Raw genomic sequence first — 22,895 nt, 5'->3', positions numbered from 1 at the left:
AAAGTCTAGTTTGGTCATAAACCTGCTGACTGTCAGTGGATGAGGCACCGACGAGAGACTATTTCAAACCGAGCCGGAGTGAATGTAACTTCTACAGCAGCTTTCCGCTCTCTGCATGAGTTATTGCCTAATAGCATGTTTCTGTGTGTTTTATCTGCAGCCGTCCTCTGATAGATGTGAAGTAATCATCCCCAGGGTTGTTCAGAGTCCCTGAGAGTCCTCTCAGCTCACAGATACCGAGCATGTGGAACGGCAGCAATCGCACTTTGTTCACGGCTGATACGAGACACTGTGGGAACGTTCTTTCAGCTTCTCGGGGATATCTTTACAAGGCCGCGGAGGAGGAACAGCTGACGTCTGCTGCTGCCTGATAAAGCCATAGGTGCACCGTCTCGCCCCGATATCACCGCTGCACACCTGCATATCATTTTGACGAGAGGTTGAGGCCGTGTAGATCTCCCTCTTCTGTTTTAAGAGGTATATTCAGCGCAGTGTGGAGATGTGAGTGATGTGATGAGCTTAGAGGAGAGAGGAGAAGGCGATCGTTCAGTGTCACGGAGGTTTAATCGGTGTAGTGAGACTGCCACCTGCTGCTGACAGTCTGTAAGAACAAGACCAAACAGACATTTATCTTAGTGATGAACCTCATCCCATTCAGAAGAACAGAAAAGTTAGAATCAGCCCTGATGTTTTTGCTGACATGTAACTCAGATTATTTTACCTGCAGGTTCTGTATCCAGTCACGTCAACACACAGAGTCACTCAGGAAGTGTCAGTATAAACGTTCCCATTAATCAGAGCAGAACCAGTTCAGTGCGAGATGTTGGTGGTTTCTTCTCATCAATTGATGCTACAACATTTCTATTGGATGAAGGTCAGGACTTTGACTTGTTCCTTAACATTCGTCTGGTTCTTCTTCATATTAAAACAAAAAACTGACATATGGAGGTACTACTGAATAAATCCATTCATCTTGTAATTATTGATCATTTCGATAGGAGTACTGTTCATAATGCACGGACACAGAGAAAAGCTGGAGACAATGTTACCACACATTTAATAAAAATCTGATTGTTTTTCCCTTTGTTCCAGTTACACATTGTTATAATACACAAACACCTCTGCCGCTGTTACACAATATTCCTCAGTATTACAATGATTATATTACACATTTCTCTTAATCACTATTGCACATAACCCTGTCTTCATCACACATAGTTACACTATAAATGTCTCTTTAAGACTATTGCATATTGTATTGACATGAGAACCTGGGCACATTAAAATCTTTTTGCACAGACTGAAATGATTGTAGATAGAGATGTATTGCCCACAGGACATCCATGGTCCCCCCCCCCCCCCCCCCCCCCCCCCCCCCCATATATATTTTTTATAAAGTTTCTTTTTTTTTTACCCCCATTTTATTTCCATCTACAGTCATTTCCTCCACTTTTTAGACTAATCGTAGAAAAAATAAATAAAAACATTCCAAACTTAAATCAAAATGAATTGTTTGACGGAGCTCAGTCGGGGGGCTGCTGGCCCTTTAAGACTCCCGCCGTGGCCATGGTAACAACCAGGAAGTAACTAACTCGGAGCAGCTTTAGCTTTATGTCAACATTTGCGTCTTACAGCGTTTCCCTTCCTTTCTGCTCTTCTTTCTCCTAGTTTACAGCCTGCGGACCCTCTCTGTGGGGAAAAGGTGAGTTACGAAAACCTCCAGCGGGTTTTTATTCATTTATTTAAGCCTACATCCCTAATAACCTCTACGGGCTGTTAGCTGCTGTGCTAAGGTCTCTCCCTGCGCCGTCAGCTGCTATGCAAACTGTTTAGTAACTAGGTTTAAGTCTAACAAGTGATGCAGCATCTGATTCTGATTCTGATTCCGATTCTGATTCTGGAACCAGGTGTGAATGAGTCAACCCTGTGTCGCTGTCCATGGTGCTAGTAGAGGGCAGCTAAAGTAGCTCGGTTCAGGTCATCCTAAATAAATCACTTGTGATTAAGATGAATATAAAGGAGTTAAAGTCTTACCCTGACCTGGAAGAATCAGTTCAGATCATTTTCCTCCTTCAGTTCATTCAGATGAAACTCATCATGTTCATCTTTCTTTGTTTCACATTGTTTTTTGTTTTTTTCCTGCAGATCATTTTTTCTCTTGAGATTTTCATTGTGTCATGATGTGATGTGTGACTTAGACTTGATTCATCCACAAAGGAAATGACATAAGAAAAGTAAACAGTAAAGTGAAATAGTAGAAGCAAGAAAATTAACTAAATTAGCATTTTTAAAAATAAATCACTTATTAAAATCATAGTTCTAGTTAGGACGCGTCGTTTGACTCAGTTCAACTTTAAGACATAAGTAAAGTCCAATAAGAGGAGATACTGCTTGAGAAACAGTATAACTTATCATTCCAGCCTTTTTAGGACATATCCAGACTAACTGAGTGCTACTGATGAACATGTTGGAGCTCATTCATGGTCTCAGTCTCTTTTTAAAGACAAGACTCTGAAGTGATATTTTATTCTACAAGGAAAATCACAATTACTCCGGTTTAAATTTACAGTTATTTAAATCAGCTGTGTGACGAGCAAGTGCAGTAATGCAGTGGTATTTAAGTCCAGTTTAGACTCAGAGTTGATCAGACGGATGATAGAGATAGAAACTCTTCAGCCTCAGACAGAGACACCGGCCTGGTGGTTGTTCAGAATCTTCTCGGCCCTTAACCTTCTGATGGTCCACTCCACCAAACTGAACCCCCTTTAGGGGCCAGGAAGTCCGGTCTGGTGCAGTTTTCCATCCAGGTGGTGATGCTCTCTATGGTGCACATGTAAACGTTCCTGAGAAACATGAGAGGGAGGTTAAAGTCTCCATGGACTCTGGTCCTGAGCCTGGATCAGGGAGGTCCGGTAGCAGCTGGTCTGCTGGTCTCAGCGCTCACAGAAAAGACGGTGACTCTTAAAAACTGGTAGTAAAGTTTAAAAATGAATCCTAACTGGTGTCATGAGGTCTCGTAGTTTTTCCAGTTAAAAGCTGCTGTGTTCTGTGCAGCCTGTAGGTGGCGTATTGATACAAGTATTTAAACAAAGCATGTGTTTACTACTGACGTAATCTGCTCATCAAATTTAAAGGTGGAGTCAACATTTACGCCACAGTTTAATGTCATCTATGGGATATTTTTACAAGGAAAATGACTCTGGTTCAAATCATCTTGAAGGATGTCAGGATGATGACACGTCCAGTATCTGCTCACTGAGACAAGAGTGAGACTGTGTCCATGTAGGGGACCAGCTGTGTCCACTAGAGACATCCTGATCCAGTCCTGAGCTTTAAACACTGAGCTGGTCCCTGGTAGCTTCCTAAAGTCTTTGTCTTTTAAATGTTGTTTGTCTGCCGCCTTTGACCTGAGTGACTCCGTTGATTCTGTTCAGATCATTTTATCGTTGATCTACTAAACGTCCAACGACTTAATTTCCCAGAGAAAACTTGACTAGTCACCTGATTCTGGTTCTTGGATTTGTGGAAGCTTTGATGCATCATACGAGACTTCAGAACTAGATTTCTGTCTTTCAACTAATTATTTCATTAAATTTAAAACTTTCAAACTATATTTTGTATTTGTGACCATGATTCTGTTCCCACTGAAACCAACCCATCCTAAACTAGTAGGACTTATTATATTATCAGTCCTGATGGATGGAGAGAAAGATTTAAACCGTTGAATCATCTCATTTGTTTGCAGAGGATGAGTGGAAGCACCGACGACGTCAAACCCGTGACCTGCACCGTCAAACCTCCGGTCTACCTGCAGATCGGAGACGTCAGAACAGACTCCCACTCCGGCGTCTGTGTGGTCGACGTCACGCTGCCCTTCGGAAAACCCGTCAATGTAAGACACTCAGATAGAAATACCAAGCTAAGACCATCACAGAGACACAGAGACCCGACGTGCACTCATCTAAGACCAGAATCAAACCTCTGAACGAGGAAAAACACAAATTACAGATAAATGAGTAACTGTTAAAGTCACTGGAAGTTTTAATTTCTGGTTCCCGTTTCTCTCAAGTCATGAATAAACCAGAAATTTGAATACATTTTGACATTTTATAGACAAATTCATTATTAAAGAAAGGAATGTGAATGTATTATTTGGTTAACATGGCTTTAGGATCATTTCCTCTTAGTCTTAATCTCATTTCATGTCTAACAACGCAGCAAACACACACACACACACACACACTTACAAAACAGTTGTTTTAATATGAAAGTAGTTTTCTCTCTTGAGAGACTTCAAACATTTTGGTCACTGACCTACTTTTCTGTATTTAGTCCTAATTAGAGAATCATTTTTAATGCAGAGCGACTCCTCATTAGCTCTAAGCTACAATCTTCAAAGGCGTCGACGAGTTTAGCAGCGAGTATTATTCACGGAGGAATTATCTGTAGCAGCGTTTCATGGTGCCGTCTTTGGCTTTTAATGGGAACGCTGTGATTTGGCAGAATCAGTGTTTCTTCAACAATGGGTTAAGACCCATGATGGACCGGAGGCTCCAACACGGTTTAATGAGCCTGACTCTCAACACAAGCTTCACTTCATCTTCAACACGTCACCAAGAAACAAAGAGCACATTCATTCAGGTTCCACTCTGATCCTTTCAGATCGAAGAGATCACCTTTAAGAACTACTACACGGCCTACGTGTCTGTGCGTCTGCTGAGGAGGAGCCCGGGCCAGGAGGCCCCCGCTAAGTGGTGCACCGCCCTCAGAGACCTGCCTCTGATGGACAACCCCCACACCGAGGGGGGCTCCCAAGACTACTGCTCCATCCACAGGATGCAGGTGAGCTGCTTTCATGACGTGTCTTTACTGGAAACTGGTTCTGCTCCAGTCAGGTCCACGGGACCGGGGGGGGGGCTGGATCCTTGCTCTCATTGGATGGAGGGCGGGGCCACCCTGGACAGGTCTCTGGTCTGTCACAGGACTCACACCCCTCTAAACTAAAGGTACTATCTGGAACCAAAAACAGTTCTTTAGAGTGATGCCACAGAAAAACACTTTTGGTTCAACAGAACCATTCAGCAAGAACCTTTCCAGTAACCGTTCTACATAGAACCCATAGAGGTGCCTCAAAGAACCATTAAAACAGTTCTTTTAGATCCCATAAATGGTTCTTTATGGAATCCTTAAAGGCGGATAAGTGCTTGTTTCATAGGTATTATATAGATATTCCATAGATTTAAATATATTAGACATTTCATAGATTTAAATATTAGACATTTCATAGATTTAAATATTAGATATTCCATAGATTTAAATATTAGATATTCCATAGATTTAAATAATTATATAGATATTCCATAGATTTAAATAATTATATAGATATTCCATAGATTTAAATAATTTTATAGATATTCCATAGATTTAAATATATTAGATATTTCATAGATTTTAAACATGGATAAAAACTTTCAAGCTAAAAAAAAAAAAACAAAAAAAAAACTACATTTTCTCCACATATGTATAAATATGAGAGTAGAACAAGGTCACAATAAGAATTTTCTAATATTATAATATGTCTTGGGTGGGATGAAGCTGGAGAACCTGGGGGGAACCCACACAGACACACGGAGAACCTCATTAGAACCCAGAACCTTCTGGCTGTGACTCTTCAGAGCTCTGATTCTCTAACTCCAACATGATGAATGATGAAAGATGACGACAACTTGTCCAGCAACAGTGACTGTTCTAAGAACCCTCCGTCTTATTTCCTGATCATCTAGTGACGCCCTCGTCTTCTTCTCGTCTGTAAATCAGTTTCCTCTCGGCCATAAAAACTCCTCCACGCTGCCACGGCTCATTCTGCTGTGAGCTGTGTTGGAGTCCATCCAGCCGACTCCCAGAGAAAAGCACAATGAGCGCTGTAATGTTGATTTATGGAGACAATGCAAACAGACTTATTTTTCATTTCTTTTGTTTATTTCTTGTTTATTCTCTATGCAAATGAAGCCAGATGGCGAGCGGTGATTTAATTTTTGTTTACCGCAGAGTTTGCTCCGAGGCCGGCCGCTTTAAAGGGTAATTGAGATGGTGTAATTGATGCTCATTCATTTTTTATGAGTTATTGTTTGTCATATTCCGCCTTAAGGGATCATTATTATGCTGCAGTGACTCTGTGCAGGAGGATTTAAAGTCTCCAGGAAAAACTACGTCCGTTCAGGGGGTTGTTTTTGTTAAAGAATATTTACTCGACTCTGAGAAGCTGAAGACTGTTTGTGTGTCCACAGAGTCTCAGCAGCTTCTCAAAAACCAGAAAATTATTTTTGTTGTTTTAATACTTTATTATTTAAATGTGTTCTGTGACTGGAGGAGTCAAATGCACACAGGGTGGTTATCTGTGGACTCACCGAGTGTTCACACTAACCAAAGGAATGAGGTCAGATGGGTCCAGATCACCTGCACATGTGGACTGACACCAGATCATGTTTACATGCATGTGAAAAAACTAAATGACCTTAATCTGACTTTAACTGGACAACGTAAGTGCATGTAAACACGTTACTCAGACTAAAATTCCACTAAAGTTCTTCTTATCTGATTAAGATGCTCAGATAACTGGTGGAAAAAAAAAAACAAACAAAAAAAACAGTCACAGAAGAAGAAGGAGGTGAACAGAGCTGGTAGATGAACCACCTGAGGGATGGCGCCACCTATCTGCACCTGAAGTAGCTCCACATTATGTATGAGATTAAAAAGCTGAACTATTCTCTGTTGTTGTTGTTTAGATGCGGTGTGGTTGTGTCTTAGATCTTCTAAAGTTCTGTGTCGTCGTTAAACCAGATGGCGGTGGAGCCGGATCACGTGGTTTCGGTCAGACTGATCCTCAGGCAGCCGTCCTCCGCCTGGCTCAGCTTCAGCCTCCAGGAGATCAGAGTCTTCCCTCACATGGAGCCGGTCAGGAGAACATCCTTTTATTCCATTTCATTTTTTAATTTACAGAAAAGCTGTTCTGTAGAAACTAAAGTAATCTGACATTTATTATAGGAGAGAACAAGAGGACTGAACCTAATGAGGTGGAGGTCTCTCCTTTCATCATCACTTTAATGCTCAGTCTTTATTTTCCTTCAGATTCACTGATTCTCTCTCAGTGTGTTAGAGATAAAACATCACACTGAACTCTGTGTTAACATGTTAAACTACCAGACGTGACCCTCTGAATGAGTCTCTGAAGCACAAACATCAGTACTTCATGTTTAATCCTCATGCAGGCCCAGCAGTCAGCAGCTTTTAGCAGCCATCTCCAAAATGGCCACTTTCATTTCATCTGACACCAACAACCAGACCAAGTTGACAGTCTCTTAAATCCAGCTTCTTCCTTATGATGCTCAGTTTGAACTGTCTTTATCTCCTCCACATGAACACGTTCATGGAACTGCAGCCATGTGATTGGCTGATTAACTATTAACAAGCTATTGAACAGCTGTACCTAATAAAGTGGCCAGTGCATATATATGATTTACTTCATTGAAGAGACCTGTAACTGCTTTGCCGATGAGATCATAATGAAAACTACATCAGAGCAGGTTTAATCTCCACCGACACTTTACTGCATCTGAGGATTCTGACACAGCGCCACATCTTTGACGTGTAGTGTTGCAGAGATTCACCGTTCAAAAATTCACTCATATTGTTACGTTTCCCTCCCAACAAAATCACAAACTGAGGTCGCTGTGGAGAAACTAACAAGGAATAAAGTAACTGGGTCTTTTGGGGTCTAAAAGGAGATGGAGTCAAACTAACAAACTCCCACTAAATATATTAAAAGGACAGACCCAAAACAAAAAAACAAGGGATTTCTGGTGATGTTAGGAGAAAATAAACCTCTTCACAAAATAAAGATGACACACAACACAACACAACACAACACAACACAACACAACACAACACAACACAACACAACACAACACAACACAACACAACCGAGAGAGCAAACTGAAGGTGTTTACCCTCTGGTATCACTCATACATCTGAGCTGCTGGACTCAGTCTGCTTTAAAACCCAGGCTGATCGGCTGCAGCTGTGCAACGAGTGCAGGTGCAGTCAATCCAGGTAGATCAGGCAGGGGGCGGAGCCTCCAACCTACCTCTACCCATAATATATTCACTGACACAGACCTTAGTTATTTTTGTCTTTCTTTGTCTGAACAATGACAAATAAAACATTTGTTTTCTACTGCAGCTCAAAATGAAAAAGATCAATTCAAAGAAAAGAAGAAAGTGTTTGAACTGTTCAGATAAAATGACACAAAGGCTCAAACATTCAAATATGATAGAAAACAAGCAGTAAAAATTATTAGATGTCAGATCAGATATAATATATAGTGTAAAGTATCATTTCATGTGTTGCTCCTGGTTCCAGGACCCAGAGAAGGAGGTTTCTGATTGGCTGTCTGACCTGACTGTGGTGGACCAGCATCCTGATCTGGAGGTAGGAGGCGTCTCCTTCCTACGAGTGTCTCTCTGAGCATGTGGCTTCGTTAAATCTGAATTAACTCAGCCACTGATGTGTAATTTGCATTCATTTAGTCTGCAGTCCTTTGCCTTATGGCGTCTCTTCGATGTGTTTGACTTTTCTTCTTCATATCTGAGGAGAATCAGTCTTTGTGGATCAGCCTCATGGTTGTGATGGTTCTGCTGCGTTAGAATCCGCCCTCATACGATTCACAACAACACAAACCTGGTTCAGTTACTGAGCTGATAACCAGCGTCATGATACCACTGATCCAGATCATTGTTCTGTTCTGGATGAGTTCAGCTGGATGAGTTGGAGTAAAAAGCTACTTCCTGATACCTCAGTCTGTGTGTAAATCAGCAGCAGCGCCACCATGTGGACAAGTCGTCCTAATGAGACTCTATGACTCATAGTCTGCCAGGTGTCAGTGTAGTGATGTAGTGATAAATGTCTTTATGTGTCCTCAGGGCCTCCCAGACCCTCAGACTGTCTCTATGTGTCCTCAGACTGTTTCTATGTGTCCTCAGACTGTCTCTATGTGTCCTCAGGGCCTCCCAGACCCTCAGATTGTCTCTATGTGTCCTCAGACTGTCTCTATGTGTCCTCAGGGCCTCCCAGACCCTCAGACTGTCTCTATGTGTCCTCAGACTGTCTCTATGTGTCCTCAGGGCCTCCCAGACCCTCAGACTGTCTCTTTGTGTCCTCAGACTGTTTCTATGTGTCCTCAGACTGTCTCTATGTGTCCTCAGGGCCTCCCAGACCCTCAGACTGTCTCTATGTGTCCTCAGACTGTCTCTATGTGTCCTCAGGGCCTCCCAGACCCTCAGACTGTCTCTATGTGTCCTCAGACTGTCTCTATGTGTCCTCAGGGCCTCCCAGACCCTCAGACTGTGTCCTCCAGTCTCCAGCAGATGTGGGCTCTGACTGAGGTGATGCAGACCAACCAGACCACGGCCTCCATCGGACGCTTTGACGTGAGTCTGAAAACCAACCGTCCAATCAGGAGAGAGGAGGGAGGTCACATGTTTAACTCAACCTCCTCCACATGAGTCTGTTAAAGCTTCTTTTTTTCCATTTGACGTCTGTTTGTCAGAAGTAACGAGAAGTTTCCTGGTTGTGTGCTGGTTGTGTGCTGGTTGTGTGTTGGTTGTGTGATGGTTGTGTGATGGTTGTGTGTCTGCAGGTGGACGGATGCTACGACATCAACCTCCTGTCCCTGACGTGAGGAGGCCGTGAGGAATTGATGGTGACTCTAAGAGGAGCAACACAACATGAACCCGACGATGGAAACGCGATATTTAACCTTCACCACTTTAATCCTCCTCCTGTGAGGAGCACAACATCTGAACACTAATATCTGTGGACACATGGGGGCAGCAGTGTCCTGCTGAACAAGAAGAAGGAGAAGAAGAAGAAGTGAATGAATGTGTGATGGTTTCAGGAGGCATCTCATCATAAATACTGAAAACCAAAGTGTGTAGTTGTGTGGTTCTTCTGCTGAGTCCAGTTTTTAGGAAATGTAACGACGGAGCAACATGATGATGAGCTACAAACATTACAGCATTAACCTGTCATCAAGGACTAATCACAATGACACACAGTTAATTAAAATCTGATTCAGGTGCTCAGACCACTGCCCCGTTAGTTCTCTGCTGGGCCCTGGATCAGACCAGGGACCTGGTCCTGAGGGGCACCAGTTCTGATCCGGGCGTCTGGTTGTTAAAGGTCAGAGATAGAAACCAGAGCCATGGAGTCAGGAAGGTCTTTGAATGGATTCTAAAGGGAACCAGACTCGTATGATCCACATGATAAAAACAGTGTCTGGAAAAGATAAACGTTCAGCGATGAGAGAACAGGCTGATGATGTTTCTGGGTTTTTTTCTGACTCCACTAATCACAGAACAGAACTTTATCTAATTATCCTCTAAAATAACGAACACGTGTCTACAGGGAGACGCTGCTTCATGCGTTCACTGGGTCACATGTTCCACCTGGAATTAGACCGAACACATCCAGACATGAGCATTAAAGATCTGCAGGAACAGAACACAGTGAACACAGTGGAACAGTGTTTATCAAGATCAGAAACTAAATCTCGTTGCATGGAACAACTTGTCTGTATCAGTAACAATAAGGAAAGGAAACAGAAGGAAGTAATAGGAGTTTAAATATGAATGTGAGTGGAATAAACGGATGTCATGCACCATGTCCTCCAGTCTACGTAGAGATAATGATGCAGTGAAGCTGAACTATAATTTAGACCTGGATGTGTTGGTTATCTTTACGAGTGCAGGAGGAAGCAGGCGTGGCTGCCTCTGTGAACTCTAACGCTCTGGTCGGGGCTGTGGAGGACGAAGCACATCTCAAGCTCCTTTGTGTGATATTCTTCCACAGAGACCTGATTTAACTGGACCTAGTGCTCCTCATTTACATCCAACATAAAACTACGTCACAGATTCTCACCGGCTCTGCCTGAAATACAGAGGAGGAGTTAAGGTGAGACGTCCAGGTGAGACGTCCAGGTGAGACGTCCAGGTGAGACACCTGCACGTCCACAAAGGTCAGTCTGGAGGGGCCTCTGTGGATCAGCCCACTTATACTGGATCAGTTTGGGATCTAGTGAATCTGGAGGTCAGGTCAATACCTGGTGTTCTTCATGTTTATTTGAGTTGTTCCTAAAGTGTTTTAGTGTGAGGGTGCATCCTGCTCCTGCTCCTGTCAAGGAGTGTCACTGCTATGGGGTGGGGTGAGGGGTGGGAGGAGGGACTGGTCTGGTCCAGGTGGGGGCTACATGTCTAAGTAACATCCACATGAATGAATATCCGGTCTAAAAGTTCCCCAGCAGATCACACTGAACAGGACGGTGTAAATGTCATCCACTTCTTCTCATGGTCATAATGTTGTGGCTGATCGGTGTAGATCTTCTCTCTGATTGGTTGGAGGGGGATCCAGTAGATGCTGAGGTCTATCTGGTCTGTGTCAGTAGAAACATGGAATCCAGATGGAGAGACTCTGAGTAGAGACTGTTCATCAGACTCTCGTCAGAGAGAACCTTTCTGCCGCCTCCAGGTGACTCAGGAGGAGAACCCAGACATGATGGAGGCGTAGACTCCTCCCTCCACTGCTGCAGGTTCACGCTGCAGACGTGACCCTCTGAATGAGTCGTTGATGTCACGCTGCAGCAGTGGACATCAACACAGTGGACATCAACTCAGTGTCCTCCTCCTCCTCCTCCTCCTCCTCCTCCTCCTCCTCCTCCTCCTCCTGTATCAGGATGCATCACCATGCAGGGTGCAGGACAGGGCCAGACGCATGAATTTAAATGTCAAGTGCTCTCGAGTCGACAGCTGCCTCTGCAGATTTGTGGTGCGCTCAGTTTTTTGTTGTGGCTGATTTGTGTGTGAGCATCGAGAGGAAGGTGCACAAACATCCTCCCGCCCGGCCTCGCTTTCTTTCTGCCTCCCACCTCCTTTCACCTCGTTTGCTTTTCTCAGCCTTTCTTCCTGTCTGACGCTCTGCTGAAGCTCTGCATCCAAGTCCACAAAGTCTCATAAAATAGAGAGAGGGTAGAAATAACAACGACTCCACGTGTTTTACTGCAAAGACAAACAGGTTCACCATGGACAGGTTTTAATTTAATGAACTATTCTGTTACTGAACATTTATGGAACATTTACCAATTATTAATACTTTTATAAAAGCTACCATTAAATGATATTTATTCTTAAGCTTTACACTAAATAAGAATGACATAGGAGTGCTCATCTAGCTCCGTATCAAAGAATAAACATGTGGAGGTAACGGCTGCTACAGTTAAATTAGCTTTAGTTGTGTTTTGTTCAGACAGGATGAGGGATGTGGACGGTACGATGCCATAAAACTAATAATAACAGTTCTTACTGAGACTTAGACAGACTTACTTAATCACAGTAGCTTAGCTGCACATAAAAGTGAGTAAATTTAGATTAGATTCAAATAAAATAAGAAATAATTATTATCTCTTAAAATAAAATAAACAGTGTAATGAAGAAATGTTGCAGAATTATTATTATTATCATTGTTATTACAGAAACATGATTATTACAATCAAACATGAGCCCGGAGGAAACTAAAGGCACTGCAGCGATGACATCACTGAGCAGCCTGAAGGACACACACACTCACACAAATCTGACAGCAGCAACACAACAAAAGCCAGGTGACAACAATAGTTCAGAATCAGTGTTCTGGGGTTAATGTTGCAGGTTCATGCCCTGGGTCAGAGGGGATCCTCTGGACTGTTATATGTATATCTGATGTGATCTAATGAGCCCAAGAAGAAGCCAGAGACCTCCTCTGGGATGGATCCCTGAGTCCAGCATGAATCTGATTGGATGTCTGCAGCGTCGCATCGTTCTCTACGTTGAGAGACGGAGCCTCTGCTGCTCTTCACCCCGACACCATGAATCATTTATTGAGGTGAGACTGTGACAGCGGTGTCGTGGCCTCTGACAGCCAGAGAAAAGACCAGAGGATGGAAGACTCGTCATGAGACACTTTTTTGCTCATCCAGATCGAGAAAGTCTTAACTGTGGTTCTGAGCAGGACCGAAGAATATTAGCAGTGAACCAGATGAAAGAATCACGTTTTGTTTTCTGAGCTTCAAATAGAGCTTTTTCTTTTTAATGACATGTGGAGAATGACCTCCACCTGCTGATTATCTGAACTCATTCTTCTTTGGTAATCGCAACATATATCAGACATTAAATGACACTTTTATTTTCCTAGTTTCCATCACATTTTAAATGAAAGTTAGTTCCTCTGAGGCTGTCACTGTCAGTCTTTAAGCTAAGCTAAATGTCTGTGAAGGCTCTCAGTCATCCAGGTCATGGTAATCCAAAAAATCGTTGAATGAGGTCAGCTGGAGTCTCAGTTGCTTCATCCAAACTGTTCATTTAAGATTTATATTAGCAGCAAACATGAATCAGATAAAAAGACACTGGTGGATGGATCAGAGACTCTCATGTAGAGTTGTGTGTTGACTTGTTTCATGTTCAGGGTTCAGTTAAACCCATTTAATGGTTCTCGTACACCCACCATCCACCCTGACCTCCTCCTGCTGACCCTGACTGCAGTTTTTTTTTTACTGAGCACTGGATGATGAACACGTTGAACCTTTATTTCAGTCGTAAATAAAGAGACAGTCGTGATGTAACTGCTTCATCCTGAAAACACGTTTCTCATTCAGAAACAGCGTGAAACCTGGAACCTGCCCTCGTCGTTGTCGTCCAGATCATGGTTTCATCATGTAGGTTTCACCAGGAAGCTTCTTTAGTTTTAAGGCACTGGAGGAAGTTTGACGTCTATTTGAAATCTAGTCTTAACTTCTGTCCCCGTTCACACCTGGAGACTGGAGCTTAGGACGATAATGGGTCTGGACCATTAGGGACAGAGGACAGGGACAAACAGCCCCAGTAGTTTCTTTCTGATGGTTTTACCCACTGAAGAACTGAAGAAGCTCCTTAGACTCAGAAAAATCTTCCCTAAACTGAAGAGAAGGAAACTTGACTTGTAAATGTTTTTTGGGTGGTTTATGTGTCAAATAATGAAACGTGAGGAGCTGGTTTTCAGTCTCTACAGACTACCGTGGCCCCTGAGGACAAACCATCAACACTAACGCTCCAAAAATCAGCACCTGAGTTTTATTTTTATCCAATTTTATTCTCTCTTTTTTATTCTCCTTTATCACTATTTATTCTGCTTTCTGCCTTATATTAATCGTACTTGAACCCAGGCCATGTCATGTTTTATTGTTGTGTGAATGGTTGTTGTCTAGATGCTGGACTCTAGAAACTGTATTTATATCTGTGCAGGACCTCAGAGAGACACAGAGAGACACAGAGAGACACAATGACAAGACTGAGAAGAGACACTTTCATTTCCTCATTCTTAGGTCGGAGTGTGTTGGTGCAGTTTCCTCTTTCCAGTTTCTCTGCGTGTCCCCAGATCTGACCAGCGAACCCACTCTGTCATAAGATGCATTTAATTCTCAGTCTAAGTCACTGGTTATTGGGGGAGAAACCACTGAAAAAAAAGTTGAGGAAGAAGACGAAGACGTCCTCCGCTGTCCTCTACACGTCGTCTTTCTCTTTTTCAAGAAATAAACTTTCATTAAAATCATTTTGAGGAAGAGAAACAACTTCTCAGTTGAACTTCTTGCAAGTGGTGCTCGTAGGAACTAGTGGAGTGTAGGGTTCTGTGCTTCCCAAGTCACCTGACTCAGGTATGACTGGGTACAGGGGGGTGTTGTGCAGATCTCTGGAGAGATGAGCGAGTCCAGGGGGGTAAGGGTGTCCCAATGGAAGGAGAGAAGTCTGCCATAGGGCACGTAGTGACAGAGTGAAAGCGAATAATCCAGCCCTTAATAGCCGGGACTCATCAATTCTTTTTGATGTGATCCAGCACGGGCTGGCAGGTGACAACACACATGCATGTGGGCATTCCCTAAATATGAGTGAGACCATTAACAGGGCCCAGAGCCAGGTCAGAAGCCCCAGCGCCCGAGAACCTCCACCCCAGTGTGGGGGGCATGGGTGACAAGACCAGAGAACCACCGTAGCCACGGGGCATGCCACACCCCAGCGCAGATTGCGAGTGATGACGAGCACCCCCAGACCGACCAAGCGAACACCAGCCAGTGCAGGCCAGAGCGGCCCCCCCGTATCCCCCACACCCACCAGCCACCGCAGCCCTTCCACCCACCGCCACCAACCCCAACAATTTTTTCACACAAATCACAGATGCCAACAAGGAATTGTTAAAGATCCTGACTAAACGGTGAGATTCCACTTTATTACACACTTTCAGGATGGAGTATTAAAATACTTGGAGTACTCTGCAGTCAGCACCAGGTTCACCAAAAGGCTAAATGACCAAACAAACTGGCTTTCCTTTTCAATGTGCTGACTGGCGTGTCATGTTGGAAGAAATAAGAAAAAATAAGGAAATAGGGGGAAAAAAAGAGCTGACTGGACTTTCTGAGGTTTCCTCTTCAGCTCTAAATGTCAGGTGGGGAGTAAAGCATGACTTTAAAAAGGCTTAAACGAGCTCTAACTTTCTACTTCCAAACTCAGGCAACTGAGAACACTCTGTCAAAGAGTTATTTATAAGAGCCCAATAAAATCTGAATTCCTTGTTTGAAAAGAAAAACTAAAAATTAAATATGGACTATATAAATATATAAATATTCAGACTGAAACGTGGCTGCAGCATGAAATAATTAATCTAAACTAACTTTAGAGCTATAACTTTCTACTTCCAAACTGAAACAAAAGTGTTGTGAACACACACTAATATAGGGATAGGAAGGAGTGTAACATACTTCCAGGTTTCATATTAATGTATTCCAATCAAAAAAGTCATGTGACATACAAAGCTCCGCCCCAAACATTGAATGAACTGCGACTAAAAGCAGTTTATTATTCCTCTTACGTTCTCACTGAGATGACACACAGCAACATTAACACGGTAAGATTTACCTTGATTATACAGCAGAGACATTAGATCAGGGTTAGGACACTGAAGTACTGAAATACTTCAAATATACCTGCTGCTCACTGAAAAGGCTCAAAGAGAAGCGAAGTGATGAGACTCTGCAGAGAGAACCTGAGTTCCAGTTTTTAATGTGTCTGTAGCAGTTTTTGTTGAGGAAGACCATCATAGACCATCTAAGATTATTAATATTAAGTAGAACAGAACATGATTTAGAAAATTAAAGTAGTAGAAGAACAACCACCAGCTGTTTTGAATTAGTTGTGAACTGAATCCAAATTGTGTTGAGGAGGAAAAAAATAGAACCATTATATATACACACACACACACACACACACACACACACACACACACACACACACACACACATATATATGGCATGCCACTCAGGAAATTAATCTTTGAATATATTGAATGAAACTTTCTATTCTGCCTTGCTACCACAGCTCGACAGGTAGACAACAGGTCCCAAGAAAAACTGTGACTCAGTGATCCGCTTAGAGTATTTACTTGAGAAACGCTGTTAAACTGGACAAACAAAACTTACAAATTAGTTTTACATACCGAAAATACCGTTATACAAATATGCGTTAGTTTCCAGCTAATGTTAATGGAAAATGTATGTATATTCAATATATACAGCATTCCATATATATCATGATTAATTTCCTGAACGGCATGCCATATGTGTATATGTATGTGTGTGTGTGTGTGTGTGTGTGTGTGAGTGTGTATGTGTGCGTGTGTGCGTGTGTGTATACACGCACACACACACATACATATACTGAAACACAAACACAAAGTCAATAAAAAACATTGATTACAAATTAGTGTAAACAGTGTGTAGGATGGCTTGCACAGAAGAAAACACACAACAAACCTTAAAATCTTCAAATGAGTGGTAAAACAAACTGGGAGATGGTGAAGAGAGTTCCAGCCAACATGTTATTTTATGAGTTTCACATTCCACAACAGTGGCTGTGAATTTGCCGCAGCGTCATTACTGCACTTTTCACTGCAGCCCATTCAGATTCGACTCATTTGTGATGTAGAAAAGTTGTTCTGAATATAAGCTCCGCCCCTGCCCCTACATGGCTTCAGACCACTCCCTCCATCTGTGACTCATACCAACAATGATGTGGTCATGCTTTGTGCTCAGCTGTATAGGCTCACAAGCATCTTTGCACCAGGGGGAGGAGAAACAAGAACAAAGTGGCGTTACTTGTTCACCAAAAATATCTGCTCATCGTGACAGTTAAGTGTACCACAGACATGTTTATGTCAATAAACATGTGAAAATCACATTAATACTATCCTCCAGTTAGCTGATGTTCACTACCTGGCAAGCTAACCAACAGCAGCTTTAAGTGACAATTTCACCAACTTGTAGAAATGAGCAACCCACATGTTGTTTCTAGACCTGCTTGTTCTGGATTATTATTTTCTGATCTAGAATGAAACCATGACTGACTGGACTTTGTGTCTGCTGTGTTTCAGCTTCACTCAGAGACTAAATGGCTTCCAGATTAGAGGATGATTTCTGCTGCCCGGTCTGTCAGGAGGTCTTCAGAGATCCTGTTCTTCTGTCTTGTAGCCACAGCTTCTGTAAAGTCTGTCTGAAGAACTGGTGGAGACAGAATCCATTACACGAGTGTCCAGTTTGTAAGAGAAGATCTTCAAGAGATGATCCACCTTTAAACTTGGTGCTGAGGAACCTGTGTGAGTCCTTCTTACAGGAGAGAGATCAGAGATCTCCAGAGGCTCTCTGCAGTCTGCACTCTGAGAAACTCAGACTCTTCTGTCTGGACCATCAGCAGCCAGTGTGTCTCGTCTGCAGAGATTCAGAAAAACACTCCAACCACAGATTCAGTCCCATCAATGAAGCTGCACAACAGCACAAAAAGAACCTTCAGGAAACTCTGGAGCCCTTAAAGGAGAAGTTAAAGGTTTGTGAAGAAGTTAAAGTGAAGTTTGTTCAAACAGAAAAACACATCAAGGTCCAGGCCCGACACACAGAGAGGCAGATTAAGGAGCAGTTCAAGAAGCTTCACCAGTTTCTAGCAGAGGAAGAGGAGGCCAGGATGGCTGCACTGAGGGAGGAAGAGGAGCAGAAGAGTCAGATGATGAAGGAGAAGATGGAGGCTCTGAGCAGAGAGATAGCAGCTCTTTCAGACACAGTCAGAGCCACAGAGGAGGAGCTGAGAGCTGAAGACGTCTCATTCCTCAACAACTACAAGGCTGCAGTGGAAAGAGTCCAGCACTGCCCCCTGCTGGATGATCCACAGCTGCCCTCAGGAGCTCTGATAGACCAGGCCAAACATCTGGGCAACCTTGCCTTCAACATCTGGAACAACATGAAGGACCTGGTCTCCTACACTCCTGTCATTCTGGATCCAAACACTGCTGATCCAGATCTGATCCTGTCTGAAGATCTGACCAGTGTGAGAGGAGGAGATGGGCAGCAGTTTCCTGATAATCCAGAGAGGTTTGATTATTTCTGTTCTGTCCTGGGCTCTGAGGGCTTTAACTCAGGGACTCACAGCTGGGATGTTGATGTTGGAGATAACATATGGTGGTTACTGGGTGTGTCGGCGGAGTGTGTCCAGAAGAAGGGACGCACACCATCTGGGTTGTGGACAATAAGGTTTGGTAAAGGTAAATATTCAACATATTCACCAGCAGCTCCTCACACTGTTCTCCCAGTAAAGAAGAAGCTCCAGAGGATCAGAGTGAATCTGGACTTGAACAGAGGAAATCTGTCCTTCTTTGATCTTGATAGTTGCATACACATACACACCTTCACACACACTTTCACTGAGAGGATGTTTCCATATATTAATGCTGTGAATAAACTCCCTGTGAAGATTTTACCAGTGAAGTTCTCTGTGACAGTTAATCAGAGCAGATGATTCCATTTATGATATTACCTCCTTCTCAAAGACAAAAGTCAGTGAATCTAAAAAGAACTGTTAGTTTAGAGAGCTAACAAAAAAATTATTAATGCTTAATCACGTACATGTACAATAATCTTCATGTTTTTTATTGCGTTTCAGCCAGAGGAATTCATTCTTTTGCTGTGAACCTGTTAGTTTGGGTTTTGTAAACTTGTTGATTTCAGAGCTGAATGTTTGACTCTTCAGAAATGAAAAGCTGCCAGATGATCGAGATGTGAATGATCTGATGATGTGAGCTGTATTTCATGTAATCTATGACCTGTTGTCATTATTTTCATCTACTTTCTAATAATATTGTGTGTATAATAATAAAAAGGGAAAGTGTTCAGAATTGCAGTCGCCACGTCTTCATTTTGACTGGAATGTGAGGAGGAAAGGTTAATGTTGTATGTTTTGGAAACCACCTACCACTGAAACCAGTTGGAGGAAATATGTGACATAACAATGTCAATAAGAGTGCAGCTTTCAGTCATAGGTTGTTGTTATTTTTCCAAATATATGAAATGAATTTTTCACCAGGTGTTGGTAACAACCCAGGTAATTCATACATAGAAAGAAACCAAAACAAATAAGTTCCGGAATTAAGTCGCTTACTGATATTTATTTAATACTTTGTACAAAAGACTTTGTTGGTAATGAAGCTTCAAGATGCCTCCTGTTGGAGAAACTAGTCGCATGCATTGCTCAGATGTGATTTTGGCCCATTCTTCTACACAATCTTTAAATCTTTAAGGTTCCGAGGGACTCTGATTTTTAGTTCTTTCCATAGATTTCCAGTTGGATTCCAGTCAGGTGATTGGCTGGGCCATTCTAGCTGGTTATTTTCTTTCTCTGAAGCCAGTTTAGAGTTTCCTTGGCTCCATGTCTTGCTGAAATGTCCATCCTCATTTCTTCTTCATCATTCTAGTAGATGGCAGCAGATTTTTCTTAAGAATGTCTACATTTTGTCTTCAGTTTTAGTTATATTTTCCAGTACCATATGCAGAAAAACAGCCCCACACCATAATGTTCCCACATTAAAACTTCACTGTCTGTGTTTTTGGGGTGATGTGCAGTGGATTTTGTCCTCCTAACATGGTGTGTGTTATGGCATCCAAAGAGTGCAATTTTGCTCTCAACTGACCAGACTATGTTCTCCTAATATTTTACAGGCTTGTCCAAATGTTGTCCAGCAAACTTTAAAAGAGCTTCAACGTGCTCTTTTGTCAGAAATGGAGTCTTGCGTGGTGAATGTGCATACAGGCCATGGCCATTTCTGTGTACTGCTTATTGTTTTCTTTGAAACAGTTGTACCTGCTAATTCCAGGTCTTTCTGAAGCTCTCCACTAGTGGTCCTTGGCTCTTGGACTCTTCTCATAATTCTTTTCACTCCTCTGTCAGAATCATGGTGAGGAGCACCTGGTTGTGGCCGGTTTATGGTTGAATTATGTTCTTGCCACTTCCGGATTATGGACCCAACAATGCTCACTGGAATGTTCAGAAGTTTAGAAATCCTTCTGTAACCAATGTCATCAAAATGTTTTGCAACAATAAGTTTGCAAAGGTCTTGAGAGAGTTCTTTGCTTTTGTCCATCATGAGAATGTTCCTTGTGTGACATCTTGGTGATGACACACCTTTTTATAGGACATCAGTTTGGACTGAACCTGAACCAGAACCTGATATTCGTTTGCACTGACAAGGGGCAGGATGGCTTTATGATCACTGATAAATTTCAGCTGGTGTCTTGGTGTCCCTTTTCCACCTCCTGTTCTGCGTGTGTTGAATTCCCTCTGTTATTTTACATTATTGCACATAACTTAATTTCTGAACTGAAGATGAGCTGTTATACAGCTGGATAGAATATGTAATAAAAGAAGTGTACAGCAGTTACCCATAACCCAAGTTGAAAAGGAGTCTGCAAATGAAGCCTGAGGAAGAAGATAAACATGTACAGATTTGCTGTTGTTTTCTCTTCCCATTGAACTACAGATTTTATGAAGCTTATCAATACTCAGACTAAATACTACATGCTACACTGACTAGAATATGTTCAGATCATAACAGTTCAATGATCTGTGGGTAGTAGGACAGTAGTCAGGATCCCTGGAAGAGGAAACACCAGGTAATGACGAACTATCCAAACATGTTGACATATCAAGGACAAATCAAAGAGGATCCTTCTCAGCAAAGCCAAGCAAGCTAAACTCCCAGCCTTACAGTCATATTTTAGTTTAAACTCAAGTTAAAATCTAGAATAGAATTTAAAATCCTCTTCCTTACATACAAGGCCCTTAACGGCCTACCTCAATCATATCTGAAAGACCTCATAGTACCAAATTGTCACAACAGATCACTACGATCGCTAAGTTCAGGCCTCCTTGTGGTTCCTAGAATTGGAGCTAGAACTGGACTGAATAATCCCTTAGTTATGCTGCTATAGCCCTAGGCTGCTGGGGGATGATGCACTGAGCTCCTGTCCACTGATTTCTTATCTAATGTTTTCTTAATTACTGCTCCTGTCTGTCCCCAGCAGGGCTGAGGTTGATGGGTCCATTGATATGAGGTTTTCCATCGACCATGATCTTCAGGCTGCTCTAGGGTTTCAGACTGGATTTTGTAAAACATCTTGAGACTGTTTGCATTCAACTGAACAGAACTGAAGAGTTACAAAGATGAACACTCCTGAAGTCAAGGGAAGTTCTGAGGGGATCCTCCTGCACCACGTCTCTGTCCATAAACCACTGAGTTGAATTCCCCGGGCAGACTGCACAGACGCCACTTGTTGACATCTTAACGGGTTAATGTCTCTTTGAACTCTCTCTTCAAACTTGTTCTCAACTTTCCCTTAAGTTACTTGTTGTCTATCAGTCTGGTCCTGGCTCTTTAGTCTTAGATGGAGTTAACCACCGGCTTTGGACTGCATTCACAAACAACCGCACCCTGAGAGGAACTGACCCCGATGAAGTGGGGCTGACACGAACCTCACACTGTCCTCAAGCCTCGATCAGAGGGACTCAGCTCTCATTGTGTAGTAGGGGTAGACTGTCAGTTTTGTTATCGTCTTTGGTGCTGTTTATTTAGTTAGGGGGGTAAGTGTTTTGTCATCTGTTTGGATTCATTTCAAGGTAGGATTGTTTTGTTTGTTATTTTGGCCTTGGTCCACCTCGATGTTTCACTTTGGAAATAACACATATTTAAATTGTAACCTTTTGTGGCTTGGTGGCTACTTGGGACAAGGGAAAGACAGGGGCCTAATCACGTTGTGTCCTAGACACCCCTAGACAGGGCACAACACTGGAGACCCAAAACAAGATGCTGCCCACGCTGTGCTCCACAGCGGTGAAGCTGTTAGCAGGTGATGAGCAGAGACTATGGTTCTGGAATTTAGATTGTCTCGTCAGGTCAACGGATATTTTTCCTTGTTCTCTTAGAGTCATTTAAATTCAGTTTAATAAGCTCCAATCAAGTTGTCACATGTCTTGTATTCAGAGTGTGTTTGGGTCAAAGTCTAGAAAAGTTTTCAATTTATGTGCAGCTCGGAGGAGATTTGAAGGATTTTATACCTACAAACACTGCTAATCCAACACTGATCCTGTCTGAAGATCTGACCAGTGTGAGATTAGGAGATAAACAACAAAATAACTATTCACTTTTAAGTAGTAGTGTCTCCTTCTCCATGTTGTCCTCCAGTCCTGAAAGTCTAGAGTTTTGGATGTGTGTAGACATCCGTCGTCTCTGTCCTCATTGATTCTAGCTTTGATTCATTTGGGTTTTCTACCTCCATGTTTCTATCCCTTCTGGAAATTCCTCAAACTGATGTTCATTTATTTGTTACGAGATGATGAGTAAAGGTTACCATGGTTACCACCACCAAGAGCTGGTCTGAGAAGTGTTGACTGACCCCTCCATTAATGGGACGT

At 42.6% G+C, this 22,895-nt stretch overlaps 3 protein-coding genes across 4 annotated transcripts in view; all 3 read left to right on the top strand.

The window, feature by feature from the left end:
* Positions 1 to 22,895, top strand: part of LOC125006460 (nuclear factor 7, ovary-like) — a 1,183,669-nt gene that overhangs the window by 894,462 nt on the left and 266,312 nt on the right. The window lies entirely within an intron of this gene.
* Positions 1,536 to 9,977, top strand: nicn1 (nicolin 1). Its single transcript, XM_047582547.1, has 7 exons — positions 1,536 to 1,702; positions 3,746 to 3,892; positions 4,663 to 4,842; positions 6,841 to 6,954; positions 8,419 to 8,487; positions 9,381 to 9,485; positions 9,695 to 9,977. Exons 2-7 carry the CDS (start codon positions 3,749 to 3,751, stop codon positions 9,734 to 9,736), a joined length of 654 nt encoding a protein of 217 aa, XP_047438503.1. The 5' UTR covers positions 1,536 to 1,702; positions 3,746 to 3,748; the 3' UTR covers positions 9,737 to 9,977.
* On the top strand, positions 15,983 to 19,331 carry LOC125006452 (zinc-binding protein A33-like). 2 transcript variants are annotated; one of them, XM_047582498.1, is made up of 3 exons: positions 15,983 to 16,017; positions 17,539 to 18,690; positions 18,724 to 19,331. In XM_047582498.1, exons 2-3 carry the CDS (start codon positions 17,556 to 17,558, stop codon positions 18,948 to 18,950), a joined length of 1,362 nt encoding a protein of 453 aa, XP_047438454.1. In that variant the 5' UTR covers positions 15,983 to 16,017; positions 17,539 to 17,555; the 3' UTR covers positions 18,951 to 19,331. The 2 variants fall into 2 exon arrangements, with proteins under 2 accessions (XP_047438454.1, XP_047438453.1); XM_047582497.1 differs by having other exon boundaries at positions 17,539 to 19,331.

The sequence above is a fragment of the Mugil cephalus genome, chromosome 4, assembly GCF_022458985.1.
Source record: "Mugil cephalus isolate CIBA_MC_2020 chromosome 4, CIBA_Mcephalus_1.1, whole genome shotgun sequence".
Taxonomy (NCBI): Eukaryota; Metazoa; Chordata; class Actinopteri; order Mugiliformes; family Mugilidae; genus Mugil; species Mugil cephalus.
The sequence above is the reverse complement of the archived record's forward strand: the minus strand, read 5'-3'. Positions and strand labels throughout refer to the sequence as shown.

Bases quoted from the DNA above. Each gene is read 5' to 3' on its own strand.
- nicn1 (XM_047582547.1), top strand. From the start codon at position 3,749: ATGAGTGGAAGCACCGACGACGTCAAACCCGTGACCTGCACCGTCAAA. The intron at 6,955-8,418 runs GTCAGGAGAACA...TCCTGGTTCCAG, and splicing joins TCTTCCCTCACATGGAGCCG to GACCCAGAGAAGGAGGTTTC. The intron at 8,488-9,380 runs GTAGGAGGCGTC...ATGTGTCCTCAG, and splicing joins ACCAGCATCCTGATCTGGAG to GGCCTCCCAGACCCTCAGAC.
- LOC125006452 (XM_047582497.1), top strand. From the start codon at position 17,556: ATGGCTTCCAGATTAGAGGATGATTTCTGCTGCCCGGTCTGTCAGGAG.